Source organism: Capricornis sumatraensis, chromosome X (assembly GCF_032405125.1).
Source record: "Capricornis sumatraensis isolate serow.1 chromosome X, serow.2, whole genome shotgun sequence".
NCBI classification, from domain to species: Eukaryota; Metazoa; Chordata; class Mammalia; order Artiodactyla; family Bovidae; genus Capricornis; species Capricornis sumatraensis.
Window position 1 is genome coordinate 57,808,130 of NC_091092.1, and position 23,063 is coordinate 57,831,192.

At 42.8% G+C, this 23,063-nt stretch overlaps 1 protein-coding gene and 1 non-coding gene across 4 annotated transcripts in view; one reads left to right on the forward strand and one right to left on the reverse strand.

Annotated features, from left to right (window-relative positions):
- Positions 1–1,177: 1,177 nt before the first annotated feature.
- On the reverse strand, positions 1,178–1,284 carry LOC138072111 (U6 spliceosomal RNA). The gene has a single exon (XR_011144258.1). It is a non-coding gene; the product is annotated as a U6 spliceosomal RNA (small nuclear RNA).
- Positions 1,285–3,528: 2,244 nt separating this feature from the next.
- Positions 3,529–23,063, forward strand: part of MTM1 (myotubularin 1) — a 65,504-nt gene continuing 45,969 nt past the window's right edge. Inside the window, exons 1-4 of one of the 3 annotated variants that reach the window (XM_068962150.1) lie at positions 3,529–3,597; positions 5,331–5,403; positions 7,162–7,256; positions 19,606–19,716. In XM_068962150.1, the coding sequence (XP_068818251.1) occupies positions 3,535–3,597; positions 5,331–5,403; positions 7,162–7,256; positions 19,606–19,716 (342 nt within the window). In that variant the 5' untranslated portion in view covers positions 3,529–3,534. The remainder of the gene's footprint in view (positions 3,598–5,330; positions 5,404–7,161; positions 7,257–19,605; positions 19,717–23,063) is intronic. The other 2 variants (XM_068962148.1, XM_068962149.1) reach the window with 2 other exon arrangements.

Genomic DNA, 23,063 nt, shown 5'->3' on the forward strand with positions numbered 1-23,063 from the left:
TTTTGGGTGGCGGTGGTGAAAATGTTCTAAAATTGATTGTGGTGGTGCAATCCCATTAAGTTGTTCACTTGAAACGGGTGTGTTGTATGGTATATGAGTTATGGCTCAATTAGGTAGTTAAAAATAAGGAAAAAAGGAAGACTTTCCTCTGTTATATTTAGTTCATTTTATTTTTTTTTCCTTTTTTTTAATTAAATTTTAAAATCTTTAATTCTTACATGTGTTCCCAAACATGAAACCCCCTCCCACCTCCCTCCCCATAACATCTCTGTGGGTGATCCCCATGCACCAGCCCCAAGCATGCTGTATCCTGCGTCAGACATAGACTGGCGATTCAATTCTTACATGATAGTATACATGATAGAATGCCATTCTCCCAAATCATCCCGCCCTCTCCCTCTCTCTCTGAGTCCAAAAGTCCATTATACACAGCTGTGTCTTTTTTCCTGTCTTGCATACAGGGTCGTCATTGCCATCTTTCTAAATTCCATATATATGTGTTAGTATACTGTATTGGTGTTTTTCTTTCTGGCTTACTTCACTCTGTATAATCGGCTCCAGTTTCATCCATCTCATCAGAACTGATTCAAATGAATTCTTTTTAACGGCTGAGTAATACTCCATTGTGTACATGTACCAAAGCTTTCTTATCCATTCATCTGCTGATGGACATCTAGGTTGTTTCCATGTCCTGGCTATTATAAACAGTGCTGCGATGAACATTGGGGTACATGTGTCTCTTTCAATTCTGGTTTCCTCGGTGTGTATACCCAGCAGTGGGATTGCTGGGTCATAAGGTAGTTCTATTTGCAATTTTTTAAGGAATCTCCACACTGTTCTCCATAGTGGCTGTACTAGTTTGCATTCCCACCAACAGTGTAGGAGGGTTCCCTTTTCTCCACACCCTCTCCAGCATTTATTGCTTGCAGATTTTTGGATCGCAGCCATTCTGACTGGTGTGAAGTGGTACCTCATTGTGGTTTTGATTTGCATTTCTCTGATAATGAGTGATGTTGAGCATCTTTTCATGTGTTTGTTAGCCATCCGTATGTCTTCTTTGGAGAAATGTCTATTTAGTTCTTTGGCCCATTTTTTGATTGGGTCGTTTATTTTTCTGGAATTGAGCTGCATAAGTTGCTTGTATATTTTTGAGATTAGTTGTTTGTCAGTTGCTTCAAAAAATATGGAACGCTTCACGAATTTGCGTGTCATCCTTGCGCAGGGGCCATGCTAATCTTCTCTGTATCGTTCCAATTTTAGTATATGTGCTGCCGAAGCGAGCACTATTTAGTTCATTTTAAATTGTTGTTTTTTTTTTTAATGAGGATTGAAGAAAACAGGAAGATTTATCTTTCTTTTATGGTTTAGAAACAGACTGGTGAAGACTGAGTCGATTATATAGCCCAGCATTTGAAATGTCTTACATTTACTTGACAGTAATAATTTAACATGTGTTTGAAAACGTTGACTTATAAAAATATTAGAGCATATGATTACTAAAAGTAATTTTATATCTTAATTAAAAAATCCCTGAAATATGTAATATTGTTTAGTTGATAGAATAATTTCAGGGCAGAAACATCTGACTTTATCTATCCAGTCCATCTCATCGACTCTGCTGTCTCAGAGAATAATGGGTTATTTTGATTGGATTTGAATTTATGGTTAGAGTGGTTTTTCAAGGCTATTTTGTCTGAATTTAATTCATTCTAGAGTTATTCATTAATCTTTTTTAAAAAGTTATTTCTAATTTTATATTGTGCTACCTCTTAATAGTATCAGGTTTTTTAAGTTTAGTATTCCTTTGTATAAAGACCTATTTTATTTTCCCAACTGTTCATGTTTCAGCCTCAGCAGTTTCCTAGTTTCAGTGTTCTGGGATTTGGTGAACCAATATACAAGGTCACAGTGTAGTGATGTTTCACAGTAGTATGTATTTTGCACATAATTAGTCACTCATTCACCAATTAGCTATGTATGTCATTGTGTGCCAGGAGATAGCCATGACCCAAATGGACTCCCACCCTTGCCCTTGGAAAGCTGAGCTCTGGTGGCGGAAGCTCAGAGTCACTAATCTTGAAAGATTGTTCTCATTTGGCTGTCTCGATGCATCTTTGCCCTGATGGCTACCTTCATCTGCATCTTTTGTCACCTTTCTCAGGCATTTCTTTAGGACACTGACCAGAGGCACACAGCTATCAAATTTCCAAGTTTTGTGCCAAGTGGTAGTAGTGTTCTCCATGCCAGATTTTGTTAGTTGGTCTTTCAATGAGCCTAGCAAAAAAAAAAAAAAAAAACACTATAAATATTCACAACTGTCTTGCTAAATTGAGTATGGTTTAACCACCAGTGACTTCATATGTATCTCTCTGTCATTAACTTTGATAAATAAAATAGCCAAAGCATTGCTTAGTTTCCTGTTGTTGCTATCATCTTCAAAAGTAACCCTTGGGTTAACAAGTTAATTGTATGTGTTCTGCATATGATGGTTTCGTTTATGTCTAAAAGAAGGAAAGAAGTCGCTCAGTTGTGTCTGACTCTTTGTGACCCCATGGACTGTAGCCCACCAGGCTCCTCTGTCCATGGGATTTCCCAGGCAAGAATACAGGAGTGGGTTGCCATTTCCTTCTCCAGGGGATCTTCCCGACCCAGCGATTGAACCCGGGTCTCCAGCATTGTAGGCATATGCTTTACCATCTGAGCCACTAGGGAAGTCATTTATGTCTGAACTGGGATGAATATGCTTTATTTAAATGAAATATATACGTTCCCTAGAAAATGCTGATTAAATCAAATCCTACTAACTTGATTTCCATCAAATCCATGCCACTTTAACTTGCCTTAATTATTGAGAGAAGACAGAATTATTAAAGGGGAAGGAAGTGTAAGTTGAATGGTCTGTCCTTTTTATCTCTCTGCTTGGCTGTCTCTTAATTGTCTTTACAAATTAAGAAGTATGGATGTTTGAAGCCTGTTGCATAATTAATCAGAGAAGGCAATGGCACCCCACTCCAGTACTCTTGCCTGGAAAATCCCATGGGTGGAGGAGTCTGGTAGGCTGCAGTCCATGGGGTCACTAAGAGTCGGACATGACTGAGTCACTTCACTTTCACTTTTCACTTTCGTGCATTGGAGAAGGAAATGGCAACCCACTCCAGTGTTTTTGCCTGGAGAATCCCAGGGACGGGGGAGCCTGGTGGGCTGCCATCTACGGGGTCGCCCAGAGTCAGACACGACTGAAGTGACTTAGCAGCAGCATAATTAATAAACATTAAGTTTTCTCCGATGACAGAAACACGTGTGGTGTCTTCTGCTGAACTCCCCCTTCTCTGTTCCTTCACGGTTCCCTGCACCTTCATTGGAGCTCTTTCCCATGAGCTGTGCTGTGGTTGGTCCTTCATGTGTCTCATTCCTACGAGGGAAACAGGGCCTGTCAAGTGTCCTCCTGTTTGTACTCAATTGCAGTATGTTTGAAATTGCATACAATTTTGTTGATTTCTTGAATTCATTGTCTTTCTTGGTAGAGTTTCCAGTATGGCCTCAGCACCAACTTCCAAATATAATTCACACTCCTTGGAGAATGAGTCTATTAAGAGGGTAAGTTGAGTTTTCAGATTTATTTATACCTTTCTCTGCATTTCTCTTTTCATATTTGAATATTAGCTGCTCATTCTGGGTTTCTTGAATTATTCATTTCATTATTCATTCACATAATGCAAATTCTTTGATACACATAGTTTTGTTTGTTAACCCATCTCGTTCCATAAAAGACAGACTGCCTTAGGTGTGTTCAGTGAGCTTTGTTTGTAAATCCTTTCATATAACTTCATTTTTGAGAACCTCTGACTTGTGAACCACTGCCAGACATTACATTTAAGATACTAGGGAATCTCTTGCCCCTGAAAGCTTTCTGAAGATGAATTCGGAAGACCAGGGCCTACCAAGCAGGATATTAACACCTTCCTCAATATTGAAGGAGGCTTTCCTGCCTAAGAACAATCTGACTTGCCCTCCTAGGTATAAAATGCTCAGCTTGCAAGCACTAAAGCATATTGAAAATTAGCTAGGAATTTTTATTTTGTACCTGAACAAAAAGGGATAAAACCACTAAAAATCCAACAAAGCCCCCCTCTTTGACAGCTTATCCCTCACCTAAATTCACAAGTGGAACTTTCCCTGTTTCATACTACTTTACATTTGCATAACCCCTGATAATTCTCAGAAGTGTGCTTGTGCAGTTTCTTTCACTTAATATTCACAAAACTCCTTTGAGGCAAGGATCACTAGCTTCACACATGAAATGATTGCAGCGTGACTTTGGGAAACAGCTTTAAAAAAAATGAATGAAAAATAGTGGTTTAAAAAACCCTTTTCCCAAACAGATGTTAGTGATGTGTCTGGCACGTCCTAGAGTGGACACAGGCAGCACGTCATTTGCACTTATCCACTGGGGTAGCTGAATAGATTGAAAGACTCCTTTCCCAGGCATCCAAGTCACACGGCAAATTAGCCTCGCAGAACTCACCGTGGCTTTAGTGGTTTATACTACCTGGTTGGCAGAGTGGCTGCAGTTATTGAATGAGGATACCTCTAAAGGCAGAAGGCCTAGAGATATAGTAGAGTCACATGAAGAATTTGTGTGTAGATGGTTTCCAAGGCTCTGGTTGGCTCAAAAGTTCAATGACAGGCCTCCTCGCCCTCTTATCTAGTTACTTACATGAGAAAAGATGTTAGTAAAATAGGAAACCCAGTGTGTAGTAACTGTTATTTTCTGACATGTGAGAAGATGCTGTAATTACTGTTGCTCAGCTAAGGCCCCATTGAAATGAAGTTTTCATTCCTTCTCTCAACAAAATAGGACTAAATAATATGGAAAAAAGCTGCCACAATATATGTGTATCTATAGAATATACTCAGTGAATTCTGTCTCTTAGTGGGAGATAGTGAAGGACAGGGAAGCCTGGTGTGCTGCAGTCCATGGGGTCTCAAAAAGTCAGAGACAACTTAGTGACTAAACAACAGCATAGAATACGCTTAATATTTACTTTATCGCTTTCCTGATCACTGTTAACTGTAAAGCACTTGGAAGGGGTGTTTAATTAATATCACTGAAAAGTGTGCTAATGTTTTTACAGACTAAAAGTTAACACAGCTAATGAATGTTGAATGCTAAGTTGTATATTTTAGTTGTTTTGATTTTCTGTGCCAATTTTCTATAATGGTCACTATGTCTCTAATTTTTTTATTTGCAAACAATATTTCTGGTTAGTTGCTTAACATCCTGTGCAAATGTCATGTCCTTACTTCTGATGACACCGTTTTGTTTCCAGACTTCTAGGGATGGAGTTAATCGGGATGTGGGAGAAACTCTTCCTCGACTGCCAGGAGAGATTCGCATTACTGGTAAGGCCTGTGAGGTTAGGATTTTCATAGATTCATGAGAGTTCTAGGAGGGCCAGGTGGCTTCAATCCCTCTGACTCTTTTGAAGTCACATTTAGACAAATAGGCTAGCTTTGTTTAAAAGTGTTAATATAGTGAGAACTCTCTGCCTTTGTTTCTTGGTCAAAGAGTTCTCTTGAGCTTCATGCTCTCCATGACAATGATATTTTTTTTCCTCTGTACCAAGTCAGAATTATTTTGGAAAAAAAATGTGGATTATATCTTTCAAGTCTCTCACTGGAGCTATAAGCTCTTATGGTTTACGGTTATAAGAACAAACTGGTATTAAGATTTTCCAGCCTATCATGTATCCTTAAAAACGATCAACTTCGAGGCTTAAAGTCCAAGTACTCTCTTCTTTGAAATATAAGGAGGCATATTGGTTAAAAATATCTTTTATTTGCCAGGTAGCTAAAATTAGAAATGTTGATGTAACATTCTGATTTTTGTTTTACTTTATTCATTGTAAGTTCTTATTAAGAGGAAGGTATCTACTTTGGAAAGACTAGGTCATTCTGGCTTAATCCAGAAGCACCTGACAGCTTCTAAGCAAAGTGCTGAGATTGTGAGCATTAACATTTTTTTAATTAGAGTTGACATCCCCATTTCAGATCCCCATTTGGTGATGATACAGTTACCACTGCTTCAGAGAACCTTTTGGTTTATTTACTAAAATCTGGGTTGTTTAGCTTAAATGACTGAGACCATGGTGCTAATCAGATTAAGGTCATAGATATAATACCTGTATGAATGAATTAGCCATGCACAACGAAGAACTACTCCATGTCCACAGGCTTGCACACATGATCCTAGTCTTGAAAAGGAAATGGTGGCATGTTTCCATCCTAATTTGTGGATAAGAACAAAGAGAATATCTTACTTTTGATCATCTTCACATATGAACTTTTAGTTCTGTATCAGTGTTAAAACCTTCACAGAGGTAGTAACTGATTGAATTAGCATGAAGTAGACTTACTGGATATTTTTCATTTAGCACCTGAGAAGAAAGGGGTTTCAAAAATTATTGTAAATAAACAAACAAATGCCGTTAACACATTCAAGGACATCCTTGAAAAATAAGACAAAGATACATTTTATTATAATAATTCTCCTGATTTAGTTTCTCCTTATGTTTGATTCTACCAAAGATATACTAATTTCTTGGCCATCTGTTTCATATCACTTAAATGTGTGACATGAATCTAGCTCCACTCTTCTCTGGACTATTAAAAGAGAAAGAATAGAGTATAGCAACATTTCTGCTGCTGACTTATTAAAAACATCACAATGTTTTGTGTGATTAGAGGTTGGCAAACCTCAGACCCAATCTGGGCGAGAGTCTGTGAGACTGTCCTGTGTGAATTGCCATCCTCTGGTTGAAGCCTGCAGTTCAATAGTTACCTTGACAACCACCAGAAGGTAGCAGCACCAGTACCCTTATTCACTTCTGCTCTCTAGCTGTTAGGGTCTTGTCCTTAGGTAGTGGCAGCATGGTGGGTAAGCTCAGGTGATATGTGCCGCACCTCCCCCTGTTCTCCCTCAGCTCCACTCTACCTAGCATGGTAATGTAGAAACATTGCCAGTGCTTGCTTTAGACATTTTCAGTGATTTTTTAAATTGTAGTTATTCTTAGCCAAATAGTTTATATTAAAGTAGTGCCATTTGTTGTGTATCTCGGTATATATTTCCATTATTTTAGGGTACTTTTTTTATCTTAATAGACAAAGAAGTTATTTACATATGTCCTTTCAATGGCCCCATTAAGGGAAGAGTTTACATCACAAATTATCGTCTTTATTTAAGAAGTTTGGAAACGGTAAGTAAAATCTAAGACCATAAAGATGACCCTAAATGTTAAAGATAATGCTAAACTGTTTCTCTTCTACCTTGCAAGATTGGCTGTGGATCAGATTAACATGGGGGATATATTTGCTTCTCAACTCTTAATTTTTGGCTTATGCAAAGCTCATGTAACACTAACACCTGTAAATGTAGGAATAGAGTGAATTAAAATAAGTTTTGTCCTTCATAATATGGGGAGGGGGATTTGGTAACTGTACCTGTTTGCTCGTTTGGAGAGATTCCTTAGGCGGAGAACAGTGGTTCTTTACCAGAAGCACCGTTGAGAACCACTTGTGGCACTTAGCAGCCATTACAGATGCTGTGAGATACTGCATCCAAATGTCCAGGTCTGTGGTCCAAGCACAGTGCTCATTTTTTTTTTTAAAACATCACAGACAAGGATGCTGATGTGAGTCCCTTGTGTAGGCCCACTGGTCTAGAATTTTCCAAGTGTTCAATTACAGAACACCAGGTGGTGGTTTAGAATTAGGATGTCTGTGGTGTGGCTGAGTACCACTCTACCTTTTATTGCATGGCATTTCAAGGAATGTTCCACTGATGGAACAATGAGTTGGACATCAGATGCTCCAGAAGGGAAAGAGTGAATGAACAGCTGCTATGGCTGTCCCAGAAGGGCCTATGGTGGATGTGGTGGGTTCCCGTTACCCAGGTCAGCCTGAAGGGCCAGTTGTATTTTGATGAGGTGGACCAAGCCAAGGATGAATAAGTCTGGGGCACATGAAGGAGGAGCCGAACATCAGCTTGTAAGCAGGAGATGTTGAGACTGTTGGGGGGGAATCTAGCTTTTGTTTTACTGCTTTTACCCCACAACTTCTTTTGAACAGTTCTAATCTGCATTAGTTTGCATCTTTTGATTTTTAAAAATATTATTTTCATTTTTGTGTCCAAATTCTGAAAAATGCTGTTTATTACTCTTATTGCCTTCGCTATGGGAGCCCACTTCTGTCGTGTTTCTAGGTCCACATGGTCCTGAGATTTGGTCTTTTATTTTTGTGAATCTATTCAGACCTCTAAGTAAGAGTGGAGCTGAGCACATGTTCTAGTTTTCCAGAATGTGAAAGATTCTGAAACGTAACAGAGCAGTGAGCTGAACGTGGGTAGCCATTCCCAATCCAGGGATTGAACTCAGGTCTCCCGCATTGCAGGCACATTCTTTACTCTCTGAGCCACCAGGGATGCCCTCAACCCTTGGCAGCAGTTTTATTATAGAATTAATCATTTGAACAGGTGATTAAGTACCAGGAAAGAAAGAAACCCATTGGGAGTACTACTGACACATTGTCTTGATTGAATCAAAGCATATGCCTGACCCTGACAAAGAAACATGGTGGCAGTACACTTCGGTGGAGCTATAGACTCTGTAATTGGCATCAAGCCTTTGACTCAGAAGGTGGTTAAAGGGAAGGGGAAGAGGTTTGAAGTAGTTTTAATCTAAGATATTGGAGTGAAACTACTAATGTAAAATTTAGTGTAGGGAACATTTAGTTCATAAAAACCGGTAGTATCAGTGAAGGGTGGAAGAGGTCTGTCTTTACAGGGGCTCAAGCTTATCTGAGCCAGTAATCAGGTGGGATGGATTAAAAAGTTAATAGACATATAGGCTGAACTAATTATAATACAGTACAATACAGTACAATACTGTATTATACTACACAATATAATATGGCCAGCCAAAGTGAGACTCATTCTGTACAGCTCCCCAGTGTCAAATTGGGACACACTGAGAGATTTTATGCTAATGTATGCAATAATCATCAAAAATGAAATTAGAGCAGGTTGTTGACCAGCCACACAGGCCTGGTTCCATTTCGTGCTGTCATTGTTGATGAACTGGGGAAATTATTTAAACTGCAGTGCTGTGACAGGATTGTGTCTGTTCTGTGATCTCAACTGTGGAAAACAAACAAAAACTGTATGTCAAAAAGAGAGCAGAAAGAAATACACCAAGAGTGTTAATACTTGGGATATTTGGACATGCTTGTTTCCCTCCTCCCACTTGGAGGGAGCAGGCATTACTTTTGTAATTGGATGAGCTCTTAGCTGGCATTATTTATTTTGTCATTATGTGGCACTCCAGAGGCCAGGGATTAGCACGCAGTGGGTGAAGAAAAGACCCACTTGACACCAACTGCTTATCTTTTTCTTCTTCCACCAAGTTTTACAGAAACATTTTGACCAATTGGCCACAGCATTTAGTCCAAGTATAAAAGCAAGCAGCTAATGGCAGAAAACATAGTACAAAGCAAGCCATTTGGGGGATTATGCAGAGGCCTCAAAACATAGTCATCATAGTGTCTCTCGAAGTCCTAAATACAAACATTAATTGTGGATTCTGCTGCAAAATGTGAATGTTTCGTGTATATTTGACAAAGAGCCGTCATGTCCCTGGCCTTTGGAAGCAGACACCTGTGTGGTTCAGGTATGTAAACACTGCAGTGGGAGCACGGCCAGACTCGGGAGTCAGGTGTCTTGTTTCATCAGGTGATGTCCTGGGCTGGTGGACACAGTGGTCTTTGGGCTGCCACTCGGCCTTCTTCCCCTGGGCCTCCTCTGGGGTCTCCCTACTCTACTCTGACTGGCTTACTGGAAATTCTTGTTGGATCTCTGTTGCCCACAGAATAAAATCCACTCTCCTTCATGGGGAAGAAAACTCCTTCTGAGTTCTCTTCCCTCAACTCACAGCGCTTCGCCCTGTGCCATCGTCTCTTCCCTGCCTGTGAGGCCCTTCTGGGCTGTTCCTGCTGTGCCTGGATGCCCTCTTGTCCCTCAGAACCCACTGAAAAATCATGTCCTCCCTAGAGCCTTTACCAGCTTCCATCATAGCCCTCACTCCCTCTCTGTGTGCCTGTTCCCACGTTAAGACTTACTACTGGGTACCTCCCCTGCCCACTCTGAACGTCTAACATCCCTCCCCCCCTCCTTTCCCCCTTTCATGTTTATTCGTTTCTTCACTGTCTCCTACTTTATATATTTTACTGCTTAGCCTCATTCCGGTCCATCTGAGGCCAGGGATGCCTTGTGTCTTTTCACTGCTGTGCTCTTGAGACCTAGGACAGAGCATGGCGTGTGGCAGTGAAGGATTTCAGCTGTATCTACGTGCCAGTGTCTCTGTGGCCATCAGTAATGGGGAGTCCTCCTGGTCCTCCGTGTAGACAGGAGGTACTCAATAGCATTGTGCTCTAAGTGATGGGGAGGCAGCAGGCAGCGTGGACGGCACTCAGTCATGGCATCCTGAACACCACCATTGCTTTTGAGTTGAGAAATTCCGTTCCCTCCTTTTGACCTTGGTGCTTGAGGTTGGGCTTGGCTTCGATCTCGTGACTCCAGTAGGGCTGGTTAGGCCTGTAACACTCTTGTTGTCTGCGGACTCCTGGAGCAGCACCACTTCCAGTTTCCCTCCCAGGAATACTTCAGCTCAGGTGCTCAGGTTCATGAACAAAACAGATTAACCCTATGTTCATTCAGGCGGCTGTATCCTCATTCCAGAGACACTCAGCACCATGGTGAATCTGCCATGGTGCTGGGTGCATAACACAGAGATGAGCAGGTGTGGTGTCAGGTGGCAGAGCCCGCAATGGGTGCATCATGCTGTTAGATTACAGGACAGAAGCAGGGTAACTGTGCGCTGAGTCATGGAATGCCTTCTAGAGGAGGTGATGTGGGAACCAAGTCTTGGTGAATGGAGACCATTACCTGAACAGGAAGGAGAGAGAGAAGAGCCTCCACAGGGTGCGTGTACAGTGCTATGGAGGAGCCCGGTGTCTGGTGACAGTGGCTGAGGGCTGTGCTAGAGCGGGAGCATGGATGGGGAGGGGAGAGACGAAGCTGGAAGCATTGCCAGCCTTGAGCGGCTTGTAAATCACCAGTGTCTGTGTCACGTGGGGAACAACACAGCCCATGTGTGTTTCAGGAAGGGAAGTCAGGTCTCAGCGTGTGTGACAGATTAGGGGAGGGAAGACTGGAGGCGGAGAGACCATCCAGGAAGTTATCTTTGTTTTCTAGGCGAGCTTGTCCTACTCGAGTCTGGGTTGCAGTAGAAAGGAGGGAACCACTGTGAGCAAGGCAGGAGGATCTGGGTAGCATTTGGAGCTGGGAGCCAAAGAGAAGAGTAGAATTAAGGATGATCCCTGTGGTCTTGGGCTTGAGTGGTCGGAGCTGCTCCCATCCATGGAAATAGACATCAGAGGAGAAGGAGGGGCTTGAAGCCTTGGCTGTGGGAGACATGTGTGCGTATGCAGAATGACAGCTGTGCGAGTACAAGCTGTAAATAAGTGGCTCAGGAGCCTTGAGAACAGGAGTCTGAAGCCGCGGAAGTCCAAGCACACGGGTGTCACAGTAGTAGCGGGTGCACATACAGGATTTCCTGGGGGGCCATGAGACCAGCGGACATGCAGCTGTGGAGGGAGCCGGAGGGCAGGGACCGCATCTGTGGGGGGTGGGGTGGGCAAGAGCAGAAGCCACAGTCAGAACAGAGGACCGGCTCAGACAGGGAGTGGGCGCTTGGGAGGAGAGAGAAATATCTAGAAGGAAGGGAGTGGACCACAGAGTGAAACATTGCAAGGTTCAGTGAGATAAAAAAGGAACAGGGGCTCCGGGGAGGTTTGGGGAAGGTCACCGGCAGCCCCAGGGAGAACACAGGCCTTGGACATGGGAGCATCGTTGGCCTCTCACTTGGTCCTCCTTCCACCAGCCCCTGGCCTTGGCACCCTTCTCTCTATTCATTCTCCGAGAGGCTTCCTCCACTCCCTGGCTGCACTCAGTTCTCCCCAGATAACATTGTCAGCGAAGCTCCTCACAGCCTGCTGAGCCTTGGCCCACACACTCAGCCCATCTGACGGCAGCTGCCCGGCCCCTTTCCTCACCCCCTGGTCCTGGTTTTCTAGCACTGACCTTTCTTCTGCCCCCAGCTTCTCATTTCTCACCACCTGATAGAGACCCCAGGCGCCTGGCTGGGCCAAAACTCTCCTGGATTAAATTCAAGGAGACATTTTTGTTAGGGTTTCCTCTAAAAGATAGGATCACAGTGATTTTATTGTTTAGGCAGAGTATTCACTACAGATTCATGAATACCGTCCAAGACCCTCTTTAAGGACAGAACACATGCTAACTTTTTCTGGGTAAAAGTACTTCTGGGATAGACTACCAAGACGGAGTCTGTTGACTTTGCTTTTTGATGGTTTACCAGTAGGCACACAGGACTTGGGGGGATCAAGGTGGATGGGCAGCACTCATGTCCATCAGACTCAGCTTCTCAAATATCTGGTTCTGAAATGTGCGTTGGCCAGGTGTGAGGTATTGTGCCACCGAGGAGCTAGGTATCTGGCAAGAGTGGCAGCAAGTAGGTTCCACAGTCTCTATAATTGGAGCTGTAAATGTTGGGCGCCACCCGGAAGGGAGGCAAAGTTTACTTCCCATTGTGCACATTTCAAAGCCAGGCGTGTATTCCCTTGCAGAGAGAAGGCATAGCCACTTCATTACAAGCATGGACAAAAGGATTCCTGTAGTATTTTTCTTAAAAAAAAAAAAAGTTGGAAACTTTTCAAGATTGTCCTTTTTTCGTTCCTTCTGTCTAATGTATTTGACACCTTTTTTCATTTTAAAAGAGATGAAATAATGCGAAGAAAACTGTAATAATAAACCATCCTAGTGTGTTTGTAAGTAGGAACGTCAATGGGAATGTAGGATCTGAACTATAGTTTTTCTTTTAAATTTTAGTCTTAAATCATCTCTTTATTTTGCTGCTGCAAAAGGAATGAGGTTTTCAGGTTAAAACATTCCCTGCTGATACCCCAAATCCTCCTGCCCCTTGTTGCCATGCATTCTCAATTTGTTAGTCCTCAAGCTGGAGAGGCTGTGTCCTACTGCATCATCCTGTTGCAAGTCACTCAGTGGATTTAAGGAATGAACTCCACTATGAGTTTGCACTTACACACCCTGGAAGGGGCTTGTGGCTGCTTTGGCAGTTCTCTCCATCTCAGATCAGTGTATCACATCCCACACCACCTCAGTGATGGACCCCTCCAAGCTCCTTTGCTGACCTCATCTCGTGCTCTGTTGCAAAGTTAAAAGTTGTCTTCCCTAGCTCCCATAAATCTCCCTTATCATCTGTCATCAGCTTTCACCTGTCCTTTGCACCTCCTCCCCATCTCCAAGGAAGGAACAGGAGGTCTTGTTTTACAAAGCGAGCCTTCCTCTCTCTAGTCTCTCTGGTGCCGTGGTGCCCCACAGTTCGGTGTCTTACACACGTGGTTTTCATTGGCTCCCCGACCCGCAGACCTGCTCAAGTCTCTGTTTTAAAACAACTTGCCTCCCTGCTATCCCAATACTACGATCCTCTTTCTGCCCCTTCCTTGCTAGGATTTTTAAAGAATGAGTCCCTACATGCTGCTGCTGCTTCAAGATTAGGAACTCCTTCACTTCTTGGTCTGGCCTGTGCTTCGTGTTGAAGCTCCGCTTTTCTTGCTCAGATCTGCAGACCCTGGTGGACTGTTTGCTCTTCACCTTCTCTGCAGTGAAAAGTCGGTAGTGTGTTGGTTAATTCCACCTTCTTTGTCCTTTTCATTGCATGCGTCCTTGACTCTTCTCTTGCTTCTGCCTTTTGCGTTTATTGCAGTTCATTTCTCCTTCCTACCCCCTAACTGTATTTCTGTCCTTATCGTCTTCTTTCTCACTTGTCAGTTGCTTTCCAACTCGATAGTGCCAGACCCAATCTTTCATTCTTTATTCACTACTTGAGAGCCTGCTGTGTGACAGACTAAGGAAGGATTGAAGAAGTCAACCTGGAGATTGGATTAAGGCTAATGGAGAAGGGAATGTGAAGGGTGACCGGTAGGTTTCCAGCTTTTGTCACTGGGTGGATGGAGTGCCAGCCATTGACAGGAAGGTGTAGTTTGGAGAGAGAAACATTGTGTGCTTTAGTTCTGGGCATTTGGAGTTTGAGGGGCCCTTGGGATTTTCCACTTCTGCATTTCCGGCTGCCTCCTGGATATCTGTACTTGATTATCAGTCAACCTCCCTGTGTTTAGATGCTTAAACCCAGTGTGCCTAAAATTGACAGTGTCAATCTTTCTCTCAGCCCCACCCCCGTGCCCTTCACATCTCTTGGTGGGACCACCATTGTCCCAGACATGTGGGCCTGCTCTGTGATTTGTCCCTCTGACTCGTCTCTTCCTCTTGCTTTCCAGCTCGGTTGCTCTTTGCTCTCAGATTCTCATGGCGATCATGTCACTTGCACAGCATTAGCATGTGGCAGCACTGGCAGCATTAGCTTCCAAGATTGCAGAGCACGGGCATCCCCTCCCTTGGCTTGTGCGGGGCGCTCAGGGCTGCTGGGTGTATCTGCATGCAGGAACATTCTGCCATTGCAGGCTGCTTCCCAAGACATTTCCTGGATCCCAGTCACCCTGATCCAAGCTCCGGGATACTCCACAGGGGATTCCCCTGCTACCCGATCTTAAACCCAGCCCACTTGTTTTTATTTTTTGTAAACAAAGTTCCCATGCTTTCCCACATGTGTAGCCACTGTCACCATGACCTGTTTTTGGAAGGCCAACCTTCACCTGCTTTTATTCCACCCGTTAAGGATTGTCTATAACTTTGCCATCACAGCAGGACCTTGCTGTGACCCAATCAGGAAGAAGTCATCCTGCCATCTTGGACCTCTCATCCCACTTCATCTGGATTTTTAAAATGCCTCTTGGCACTTCGTTGCCATTCAGTTGCTCAGTCGTGTCCAACTCTTTGTGACCGCATGGACTGAAGCACGCCAGCCTCCCCTGTCCTTCACTATTTCTTGGAGTTTGTTCAAACTCATGTCCATTGAGTCAGTGATGCCATCCAACCATCTCATCCTCTGTCATCCCCTTCTCCTGCCTTCATTCTTTCCCAGTATCAGGGTTTTTTCCAATGAGTCAGTTCTTTGCATCAGGTGGCCAAAGTATTGGAGTTTCAGCTTTAGCATCAGTCCTTCTAATGAATATTCAGGACTGATTTCCTTGAGGATTGACTAGTTTGATCTCCTTGTGGTCCACAGCTCAAAAGCATCAGTTCTTCCGTGCTCAGCTTTCTTAATAGTTCAACACTCACATCCATACATGACTACTAGAAAAACCATAGCCTTGACTAGATGGACATTTGTTGGCAAAGTAATGTCTCTGCTTTTTAATACTGTCTAGGATTGTTGGCACTTACAACCTGGCATTTTGGCTGTTTGGGTGCATGTGTCTCATTTCCCAGACTGGGCCTGAGCTTTGTGAGGATGACATGTACATCTTATTTCTCTCCGTGGTCCCAAGCATCCAGTACAGTTTCTGACAGTCAGTATGCACTTGAGAGAGAAAGCAGAGAATTGCATCTTTTAGACTGTTATGTGTACTTCTCAATTAGTTTAGATACTTACAGGTACAGAGGCATAGAATTTAGCATTAGAATGGACCTTTGAGAATCATTAAATATTTAATGATATTCAGATAGTGGTGACTCAGGTTTCTAGAGACTTAAGCTGATTTTCCTATTCCTAGATCTTCCAGTTGGGCTTGCTGGGTTATTTGATCTTGAACCTGTCATTCAGGGAGACCATGGTAGGTAGCCTCATTAGACTGTGGGTGTCTTTGGTCAGGAGCTGGCTGGTTCTCCTCGGTGTCCAATTTTCTGCTTTGTGTTGGGTCAAGGTAATCAGAAGTGTAGAATTTTCTTTATACAGTGGCAAAGAACAGTATGGTCTCACTCACTTCTAATCCTTCTGTTTTTAAAATTTGCATTCTTGCTTCCATCTTGATATTAGAATATCAGACTTTTATTTAGTGTCTGTGTTTTTTTTAGGTACAAGTTTGATATTTAGGAGTGCAGTGGAATAGACTGTATAAATTACATAACTCATAAATTTCAACATAATCTAAGTGTAGTAACGGTGCTTGATAGTTTAATAACTACATGATATTGAGAAGAAAAAACATTATCATATGCAGTTACATATGTACATTGTTACTGAGAAGTGTCTTTTTTCTGTAAGCATTTAGAATTCAGTTATGGAGTGAGGGGTCTCACCCCATGGTGCCAGCTAAGAAAATGCCTCCTTTCCAAGAGGAAAGCCGTGTAACAAAGCCTGTAGCTGCTTGCTGGAGCATGGATTCACTGTTTTTGCAAAGCGCAGTTATGTCTTTCATATACTAGGATATTCTTTATAATAATAATAATAATAACTTCCTTTGTTATCTAGCTACCATGTGCCAAGCACCATGCCAGGTACTTTTAAGTCCATTATCTCTAATCACACCTATTTTGCAGGTAAATGTAGCTGAGAGATACAGTAACTTGCCAGAGTCATCCAGCTAATAAACGTTAAAACTCAAATTTGACACTTCTTTTTGTCCAACTTTTGAGTTTGTGCTCTTTTCTCTACACCATGCTAGCCATACCATCACACTTTTTTTAAAAAAAATTATTTATTTTAATTGGAGGCTAATTACTTTACAATATTATATTGGTTTTGCCATACATCAACATGAATCCACCATGGGTGTACATGTGTTCCCCATCCTGAACCCCCCTCCCACCTCCCTCCCCGTACCATCCCTCTGCGTCATCCCAGTGCACCAGCCCCGAGCATCCTGTATCATGCATTGAACCTGGACTGGCGATTCGTTTCACATATGATAATATACATGTTTCAATGCCATTCTCCCAAATCATCCCACCCTCGCCCTCTCTCACAGAGTCCAAAAGACTGTTCTATACATCTTGCATACAGGGTTATTGTTACCATCTTTCTAAATTCTATATATATGCATTAGTATACTATATTGGTGTTTTTCTATCTGGCTTAATTCACTGTGTATAACAGGCTCCAGGTTCATCCACCTCATTAGAACTGATTCAAATGTATTCTTCTTAATGGCTGAGTAATACTCCATTGTGTATATGTACCGCAGCTTTCTTATCCATTCGTCTGCTGATGGACGTCTAGGTTGCTTCCATGTCCTGGCTATTACAAACAGTGCTGCAGTAGCCATACTGTCACACTTTTTAAACTTTATTTTGAAATACAACCTCTCAAGAACTTGGAAGAAGAGTCCCTGAGAGGTCCTAGGTGCCCATCACTCAGCTTCTCTACTAACTGTACTGCTTTATCCAACCCAGAACATCCAGGGGCGCAATAACATTAACTAAGACTCTGACTGTGCTTGAATTTCAACGGGTTTTGCACTCACTCATTTTTGCCATGTTTTTGCGTAGAGTTTGATGACATTTGATGCCATGAGTCAGTTCATGTTCCCACCACCAACAGTCAAAATATGCAGCTCCTCTGTGGATGCAGAACTCCGTTTATAGCCACGCCCTACTTCCCCTCAGCCCTGGTGGCCACTTCTCTGTTCTCTAACTCTACAACTTTGTTGTGTCAAGAAATGTGTGAATGGAACCATAGAGCACATGGTTTTGAGAGTGGTTTTATCCAGTCAGCATGATGCCCTCAAGATTCTTCTAGGTGGTTGCATGTATCTGTAGTTCATTCATCTTTGTAGCTGAGCAGTAGTCCATGGCATGAACGCACCACACTCTTAGACTTTTTAAATTTCTAGAATACCCACGAGTGGTATTTATATTTTGTGAATAAATGATTACTCTCTTGTATTTTGTTTTAAAGAGATTTAAGGTAAAAAGCAAAAATTCCCTTTATTTGTATTCTACCACAAAGGACATCTTTTAAAGAACAAAGACCCAATAGGCAGCTTTAAAAATTTTTGTTATCACAGTCATCTAACAGCATTAAAGAAAATATTGGATTACTGAAAATTTCTGTAGCCCTTTCTACCTTTGTCCATATGAATATATATTTTCCATTTTTGGAGTCACAGTGTATTTTGTTTGCTGCTTCTTTTCTACTTCAGTTTATTTTTCCATGTACCATAATTATTTTAGTAGCTTGTGCTCTTCCATCAAGTTGACTATAATACTCTTTGTCCTGATGGCCACCTCTGGCTCCATCTTCACACATGTAGCTTTTCCTCCTGTTGCTCCATAGCTGTAAGGTAATGTCAGAGGAGTGTCATTGTGGGCTCAAAGAGTTAGGACCATTTTTATGGTTCTTTTGATGTATGTTCCAAGACTTTGGCTTGAATCACAACCTTTCCCTGTAGTTAGCCAAAGTTTTTTAAAGCCTTGGTGATGACATCAGGCAATGAGAATACTTCACCTGTGTCCAGAGTGGTTGTCAGGACAATGCAGTCAAAGGCCCAGTTGTGGTTCCTGGCCCAGATGACATATTCTGAACATGGCAGGTGCTGTTCTCTTGGTGTGATGATCTTGGTGTGCCTTTACTGACGTTATTCCATCTTTCATGCCAGCAGTCCTCTGGACCCCTTGTGTCCAGTATTGGGTAAGGAATGATGGAGAAGCATGGTATGGACTCAGGCCCTTCTTTGGGAAAAACATCTGTGCCTAAGATATACACTGTTTCTGGATGCCTGGCTTCTAGTGAGGGAATACAGACGTGGAAGTTCATGGTGACGAGACTAGAAGCAAGTGGTATAATAACATCCAAACTGAGTGCTGTAGAACCGAAGAGAAGGCAGTGGTCAACTCTGTGATCAGATGGGAAGCAGGGCATTGTTAGAGGTGATGCTGGCTGAGCCAGGTCTGAAGCCAGGGCAGAATGTTGGTAGTTGGGAAAGCCAGATCATGTGAGGCAAAGAGAACACTGTGCACAGAGCCTGTAGGCCTGACTGTAGACAAAATATTTGGAGAACTATGAAGGTATCTACTTACTTGCAGTGTAGAACATTGTGGGACAGCAGCCCGCAGAGACAGGCTGGGAGCCACATCCTGGGCCCCCGAGTTGTGTACCTGTGAGTTTAGTCTTTATTCTGCAGGCAGTGCACAATGGCACATGTTTAGTGTAAGTTGCTCAGTCGTGTCCAACTCTTTGTGACCCCATGGACTGTAGCCCACCAGGCTCCTCTGTCCATGGAATGCTCCAGGCAAGAATACTAGAGTGGGTTGCCATTCTGTTCTCCAGGGCATCTTCCCAACCCAGGGACTGAACCCACGTCTCCTGCACTGCAGGCAGATTCTTTACATTCTGAGCCACTAGGGAAGCCCATATAGAGGATGCATTTTGATTGCATAACTGACTTTCTGATGCTTGCTTTTTCCTGTGTGATCACTATCATATTTTTATTCATAAAAGGTGGTAAAAGGACCAAGGTAAAAATGCCTTGAAAGCACATGGGTTTTTTAAAAGTATGTTTTTGATTGTTTAATTGTACTGACAGAAATATTGACTTGCGTCTTTTTGTCCATTACAGGATTCTGCTCTAATACTTGATGTTCCTCTGGGTGTGATCTCAAGAATTGAAAAAATGGGAGGCGCCACAAGTAGAGGAGAGAACTCCTATGGGCTAGATATTACTTGTAAAGTAAGAGATTCAGTACTTTCTTATGGGAAAAAAAAGTCACATTAGTGTTGAATGATAAGTAAAAAGTGAATGTATGTTTAAAAGAAAACTCAAAGACCCTTGTTCATCCAAGGCCCTGGAGTGGTTCTCCCTTCATGATCAAGCGTTCTAGAATCTTCTAGGGAAAGAGTTCCTATGAAAGAAACCTGCTGTTGTCACCAAGCATGAGGACCTGAGCCAGTCAGTTTTTGCCCAAGTCTGCTCCTGGTGTCCCTTTGTGTGATGTGTCTCTAGCCAGACACCTCCACACCATGTCAGGCATGGGGAATGGCAGAGATTTAATGATAATAACATTCAGTCAGCTATAGTAGTAACTGTTTATTGAGCATCTCTGTCATTCTAAACACATGCTAGGGCCTTTGCATTAAAGCCTCAGGGCAGCCTTCTGAGATGAACAGTGATGTCCCCATTTTGTAGATGGGGAGCCTGAGGCTAAGAAGAGTTTGGTGACTTAGCTCAGATGACCCAACTAATGGCAGAGTTGGGATCCAAATCCAATGAGATAATTTTGCAAACGACAGAATAAACCTTCTTACCAGAAAACTTCTTTCTTGGGTATTCCATATTAGAAGACTATAGTACCCAGTCCTAGAAAGATCTAGAAGGGGTTTGGAGGTCATCTGTCCAGGTGGTTCCCACAACTAGATATGCATGAGGGGCACCTGGGAAGCCCTCTTTGGGTTGACAAAGGCAAAGCTTTGGGTTCTACCTCAGGTCCTACTGTAAGATAATTGGTGAAGGCTGTGTCCTAGAGGCTGGGACTCTTTCAAGTGTCCCTGACCTTTAGTCTAGTACAGGGATCAGTTAGGTTTTGTGAGCCAGTAGAATCTGTCATACATTCTTCATTGTATTTAATTTTTTTCGACAAAATACAATGTCTTTTATTTTTATTTTTAAAATATAAAAAACAATCTTAGCTTGAAGACCACACCAAGACTGACCTGGGCTGAAGTGTGCTGACCCCTGGCCAGTCCGAGTCCTTCATTCTGTGGATGAGAAAGGAGGTGTTTGTCAATGGGCTTCCTTGCCTGCAGGTGCCTGAGGGAGCTGACGGAGGAGCCACAGTCCTGGCCCATGTCTCCTTTTCTTGGTCTTGTGCACTGTGGTTTCTTAAAGCCAGTCTCCTGTACCTTGTTTTGGATTTTGAAGATAATACGTTTTTGTCTCCAGTTTGTAAAAGATCAAGACTAGTACACTCTATCAGAAAGTGAAGGATTGTGTCATAATGAGACTTGAACTGAAATGCTCCCTCAGTCCCCACCTTGGCAGCCTTTTGTTGATTTTGGTAGAATTCACACTCCCTTAATACCTCATCTATAATCCTAGCTACTTTCTACCCTTTGGGGCCTAGAAATTGGGGGTTTACTTTTGAGGAAGGTTTTTCTCTTTTGCATAGAAGAATCTGTTGTTATATTACAGCACTTCATGGAAAATGAGGTTGCTCTTCCTATGATTTCAAAGTGACTCTCATTCTAATTGAATTGAAAAAATCCAATTTGTTGCCTTGTCAATGGGCAAAACTTGTATTTAAATATGAATCACCCAAATCAACAAGACAAAGCACATTCTTACCCTCTGATTGTGTATTGTAAGAACATGGGGCTGAGGAACAAGTTGGCAGGCATAATTCTCAAATGTTCCATATGTATATTTCATGGAATTAGTATTAAGCCCAAAGACAGTGGCCTAGAACCATGTTGTAGTACAACCTTTTAATTCTGTTATCTCCCTGGAAACACAGGACATTGTGAGAATCGAATTCCGTTTTCTCAGGAACAGACCTGAGGGTGACAGAAAGAGAATCTGCTCCAGTGGTACAGGGCTCGCCCCTGTCTCCCGCAGGTCCCCTTTCATCTGCAGTCACTAACCACAGTCCCACCGCGCTGCTTTCTCAAAATGAGAATGTGGAACCCCTACAGATTGTCTCCACCAGGGCCACACCTGGGGATTTCTGCCTACCAGTGGCAGCTTGCTCATGCTGGACAGAAGTCCCAGTGGTTGTCATCTACAAACAAAAGAGAAGACAGCTCCAAATATAGGAATTCTTACCCCCTAAGCCCATGCCAGCCCCTACCAACAACTCGGAGCTTAAAAAACTTAAAAAGCAGAGCCAGACCATCACATCAGGGCTGTTGCAGTGGGCTGTGTTTACTCTGTTATCTCGAGGCTTGGCACAGCACCACGTGTCCCAGTTGCTGAACACCAAGGGTCTTATGGCGAGACTTTTCTGCCATGTGGCTCTTCCCCAGGTGTCCTTCCCATCTGGGTCAGGCTCTAGGAGACCAGGTTGAAGTTACTCCTCAGTATATGCCCATAGTCCTGTCTCAGATTTGGTGATCAGCCCCCTGTGACTCACTTGCCTTTTCCACTTCAGTTTTCTTGTTGGCAAGACAAGGTAGTGATTCTCCCTGTCTTTGAATTCCACCTGAATCAGATGGCCACACCAAGGCACTTAAATCACTTGTGCTTTGGCACATTGAAAGTCGTGGTTTGAATCACTGATGGACCAGAATAAAGATTTACTTAGAAATGGTCTAGTTTCTGGTTCAGAGGTTAAGGGCATCATGTTATCATTGGAACCAAGGCTGATGGGAAGAAGATCCTTCATGCATCTGTGAGCCCTGGGGATCCTCAGCTAGCCACTGCTGTATTTCAGGCTCTTTGTAAACCCCTTAAAAGCACATCATCTTATTGAAGTGATTTTTTTTTCCTACCACTAGACTAGTGCTTTGCATCACGAGACAACAACTTGTGTCTCAATGTTCTTGGAAGATGTTGTGAATCAGTTTTGGGATATTACAAAGTTTGTTGTTGTTGTTCAGTCACTAACTTGTGTCTGACTGTTTGTGATGCCATCGACTGCAGCATGCCAGGCTCCTCTGTCTTCCACTATTAAGTTATGTGCTTTTAAAAATGAAAACATGGACTCCTGGAGCTGGCGAGGCCCAGTAGATACCATCTGTATAGAGAGATGGGTGTGGGGTCGTTGATGAAAGGCCTGAGAGCCTGGTTCCTTACATTCCCTTCGCTGCCCCTTGCATTTGGGGATGTGTATAGCAAGGCTTTTGTCTCCTGCATGTTGAAGACTTAGGAAGCTTCAAGAGTGCTCTTGAGATAACAAGTGAAAAAGCACTCAGGAAAATATGAAGATGGTGACATCTGAGAGGGTAGGGGCTGGATCTGTCTCACTCCTGAAGTATTGAAAGTGCAATGCAGAAGGTGACGGCCTTCACTCAGCCACAGAACCATGAGTGATTTAAGAGACAACCTCAAAAACTGCCAGCTTCAAAAATATGATAGAACGTTAT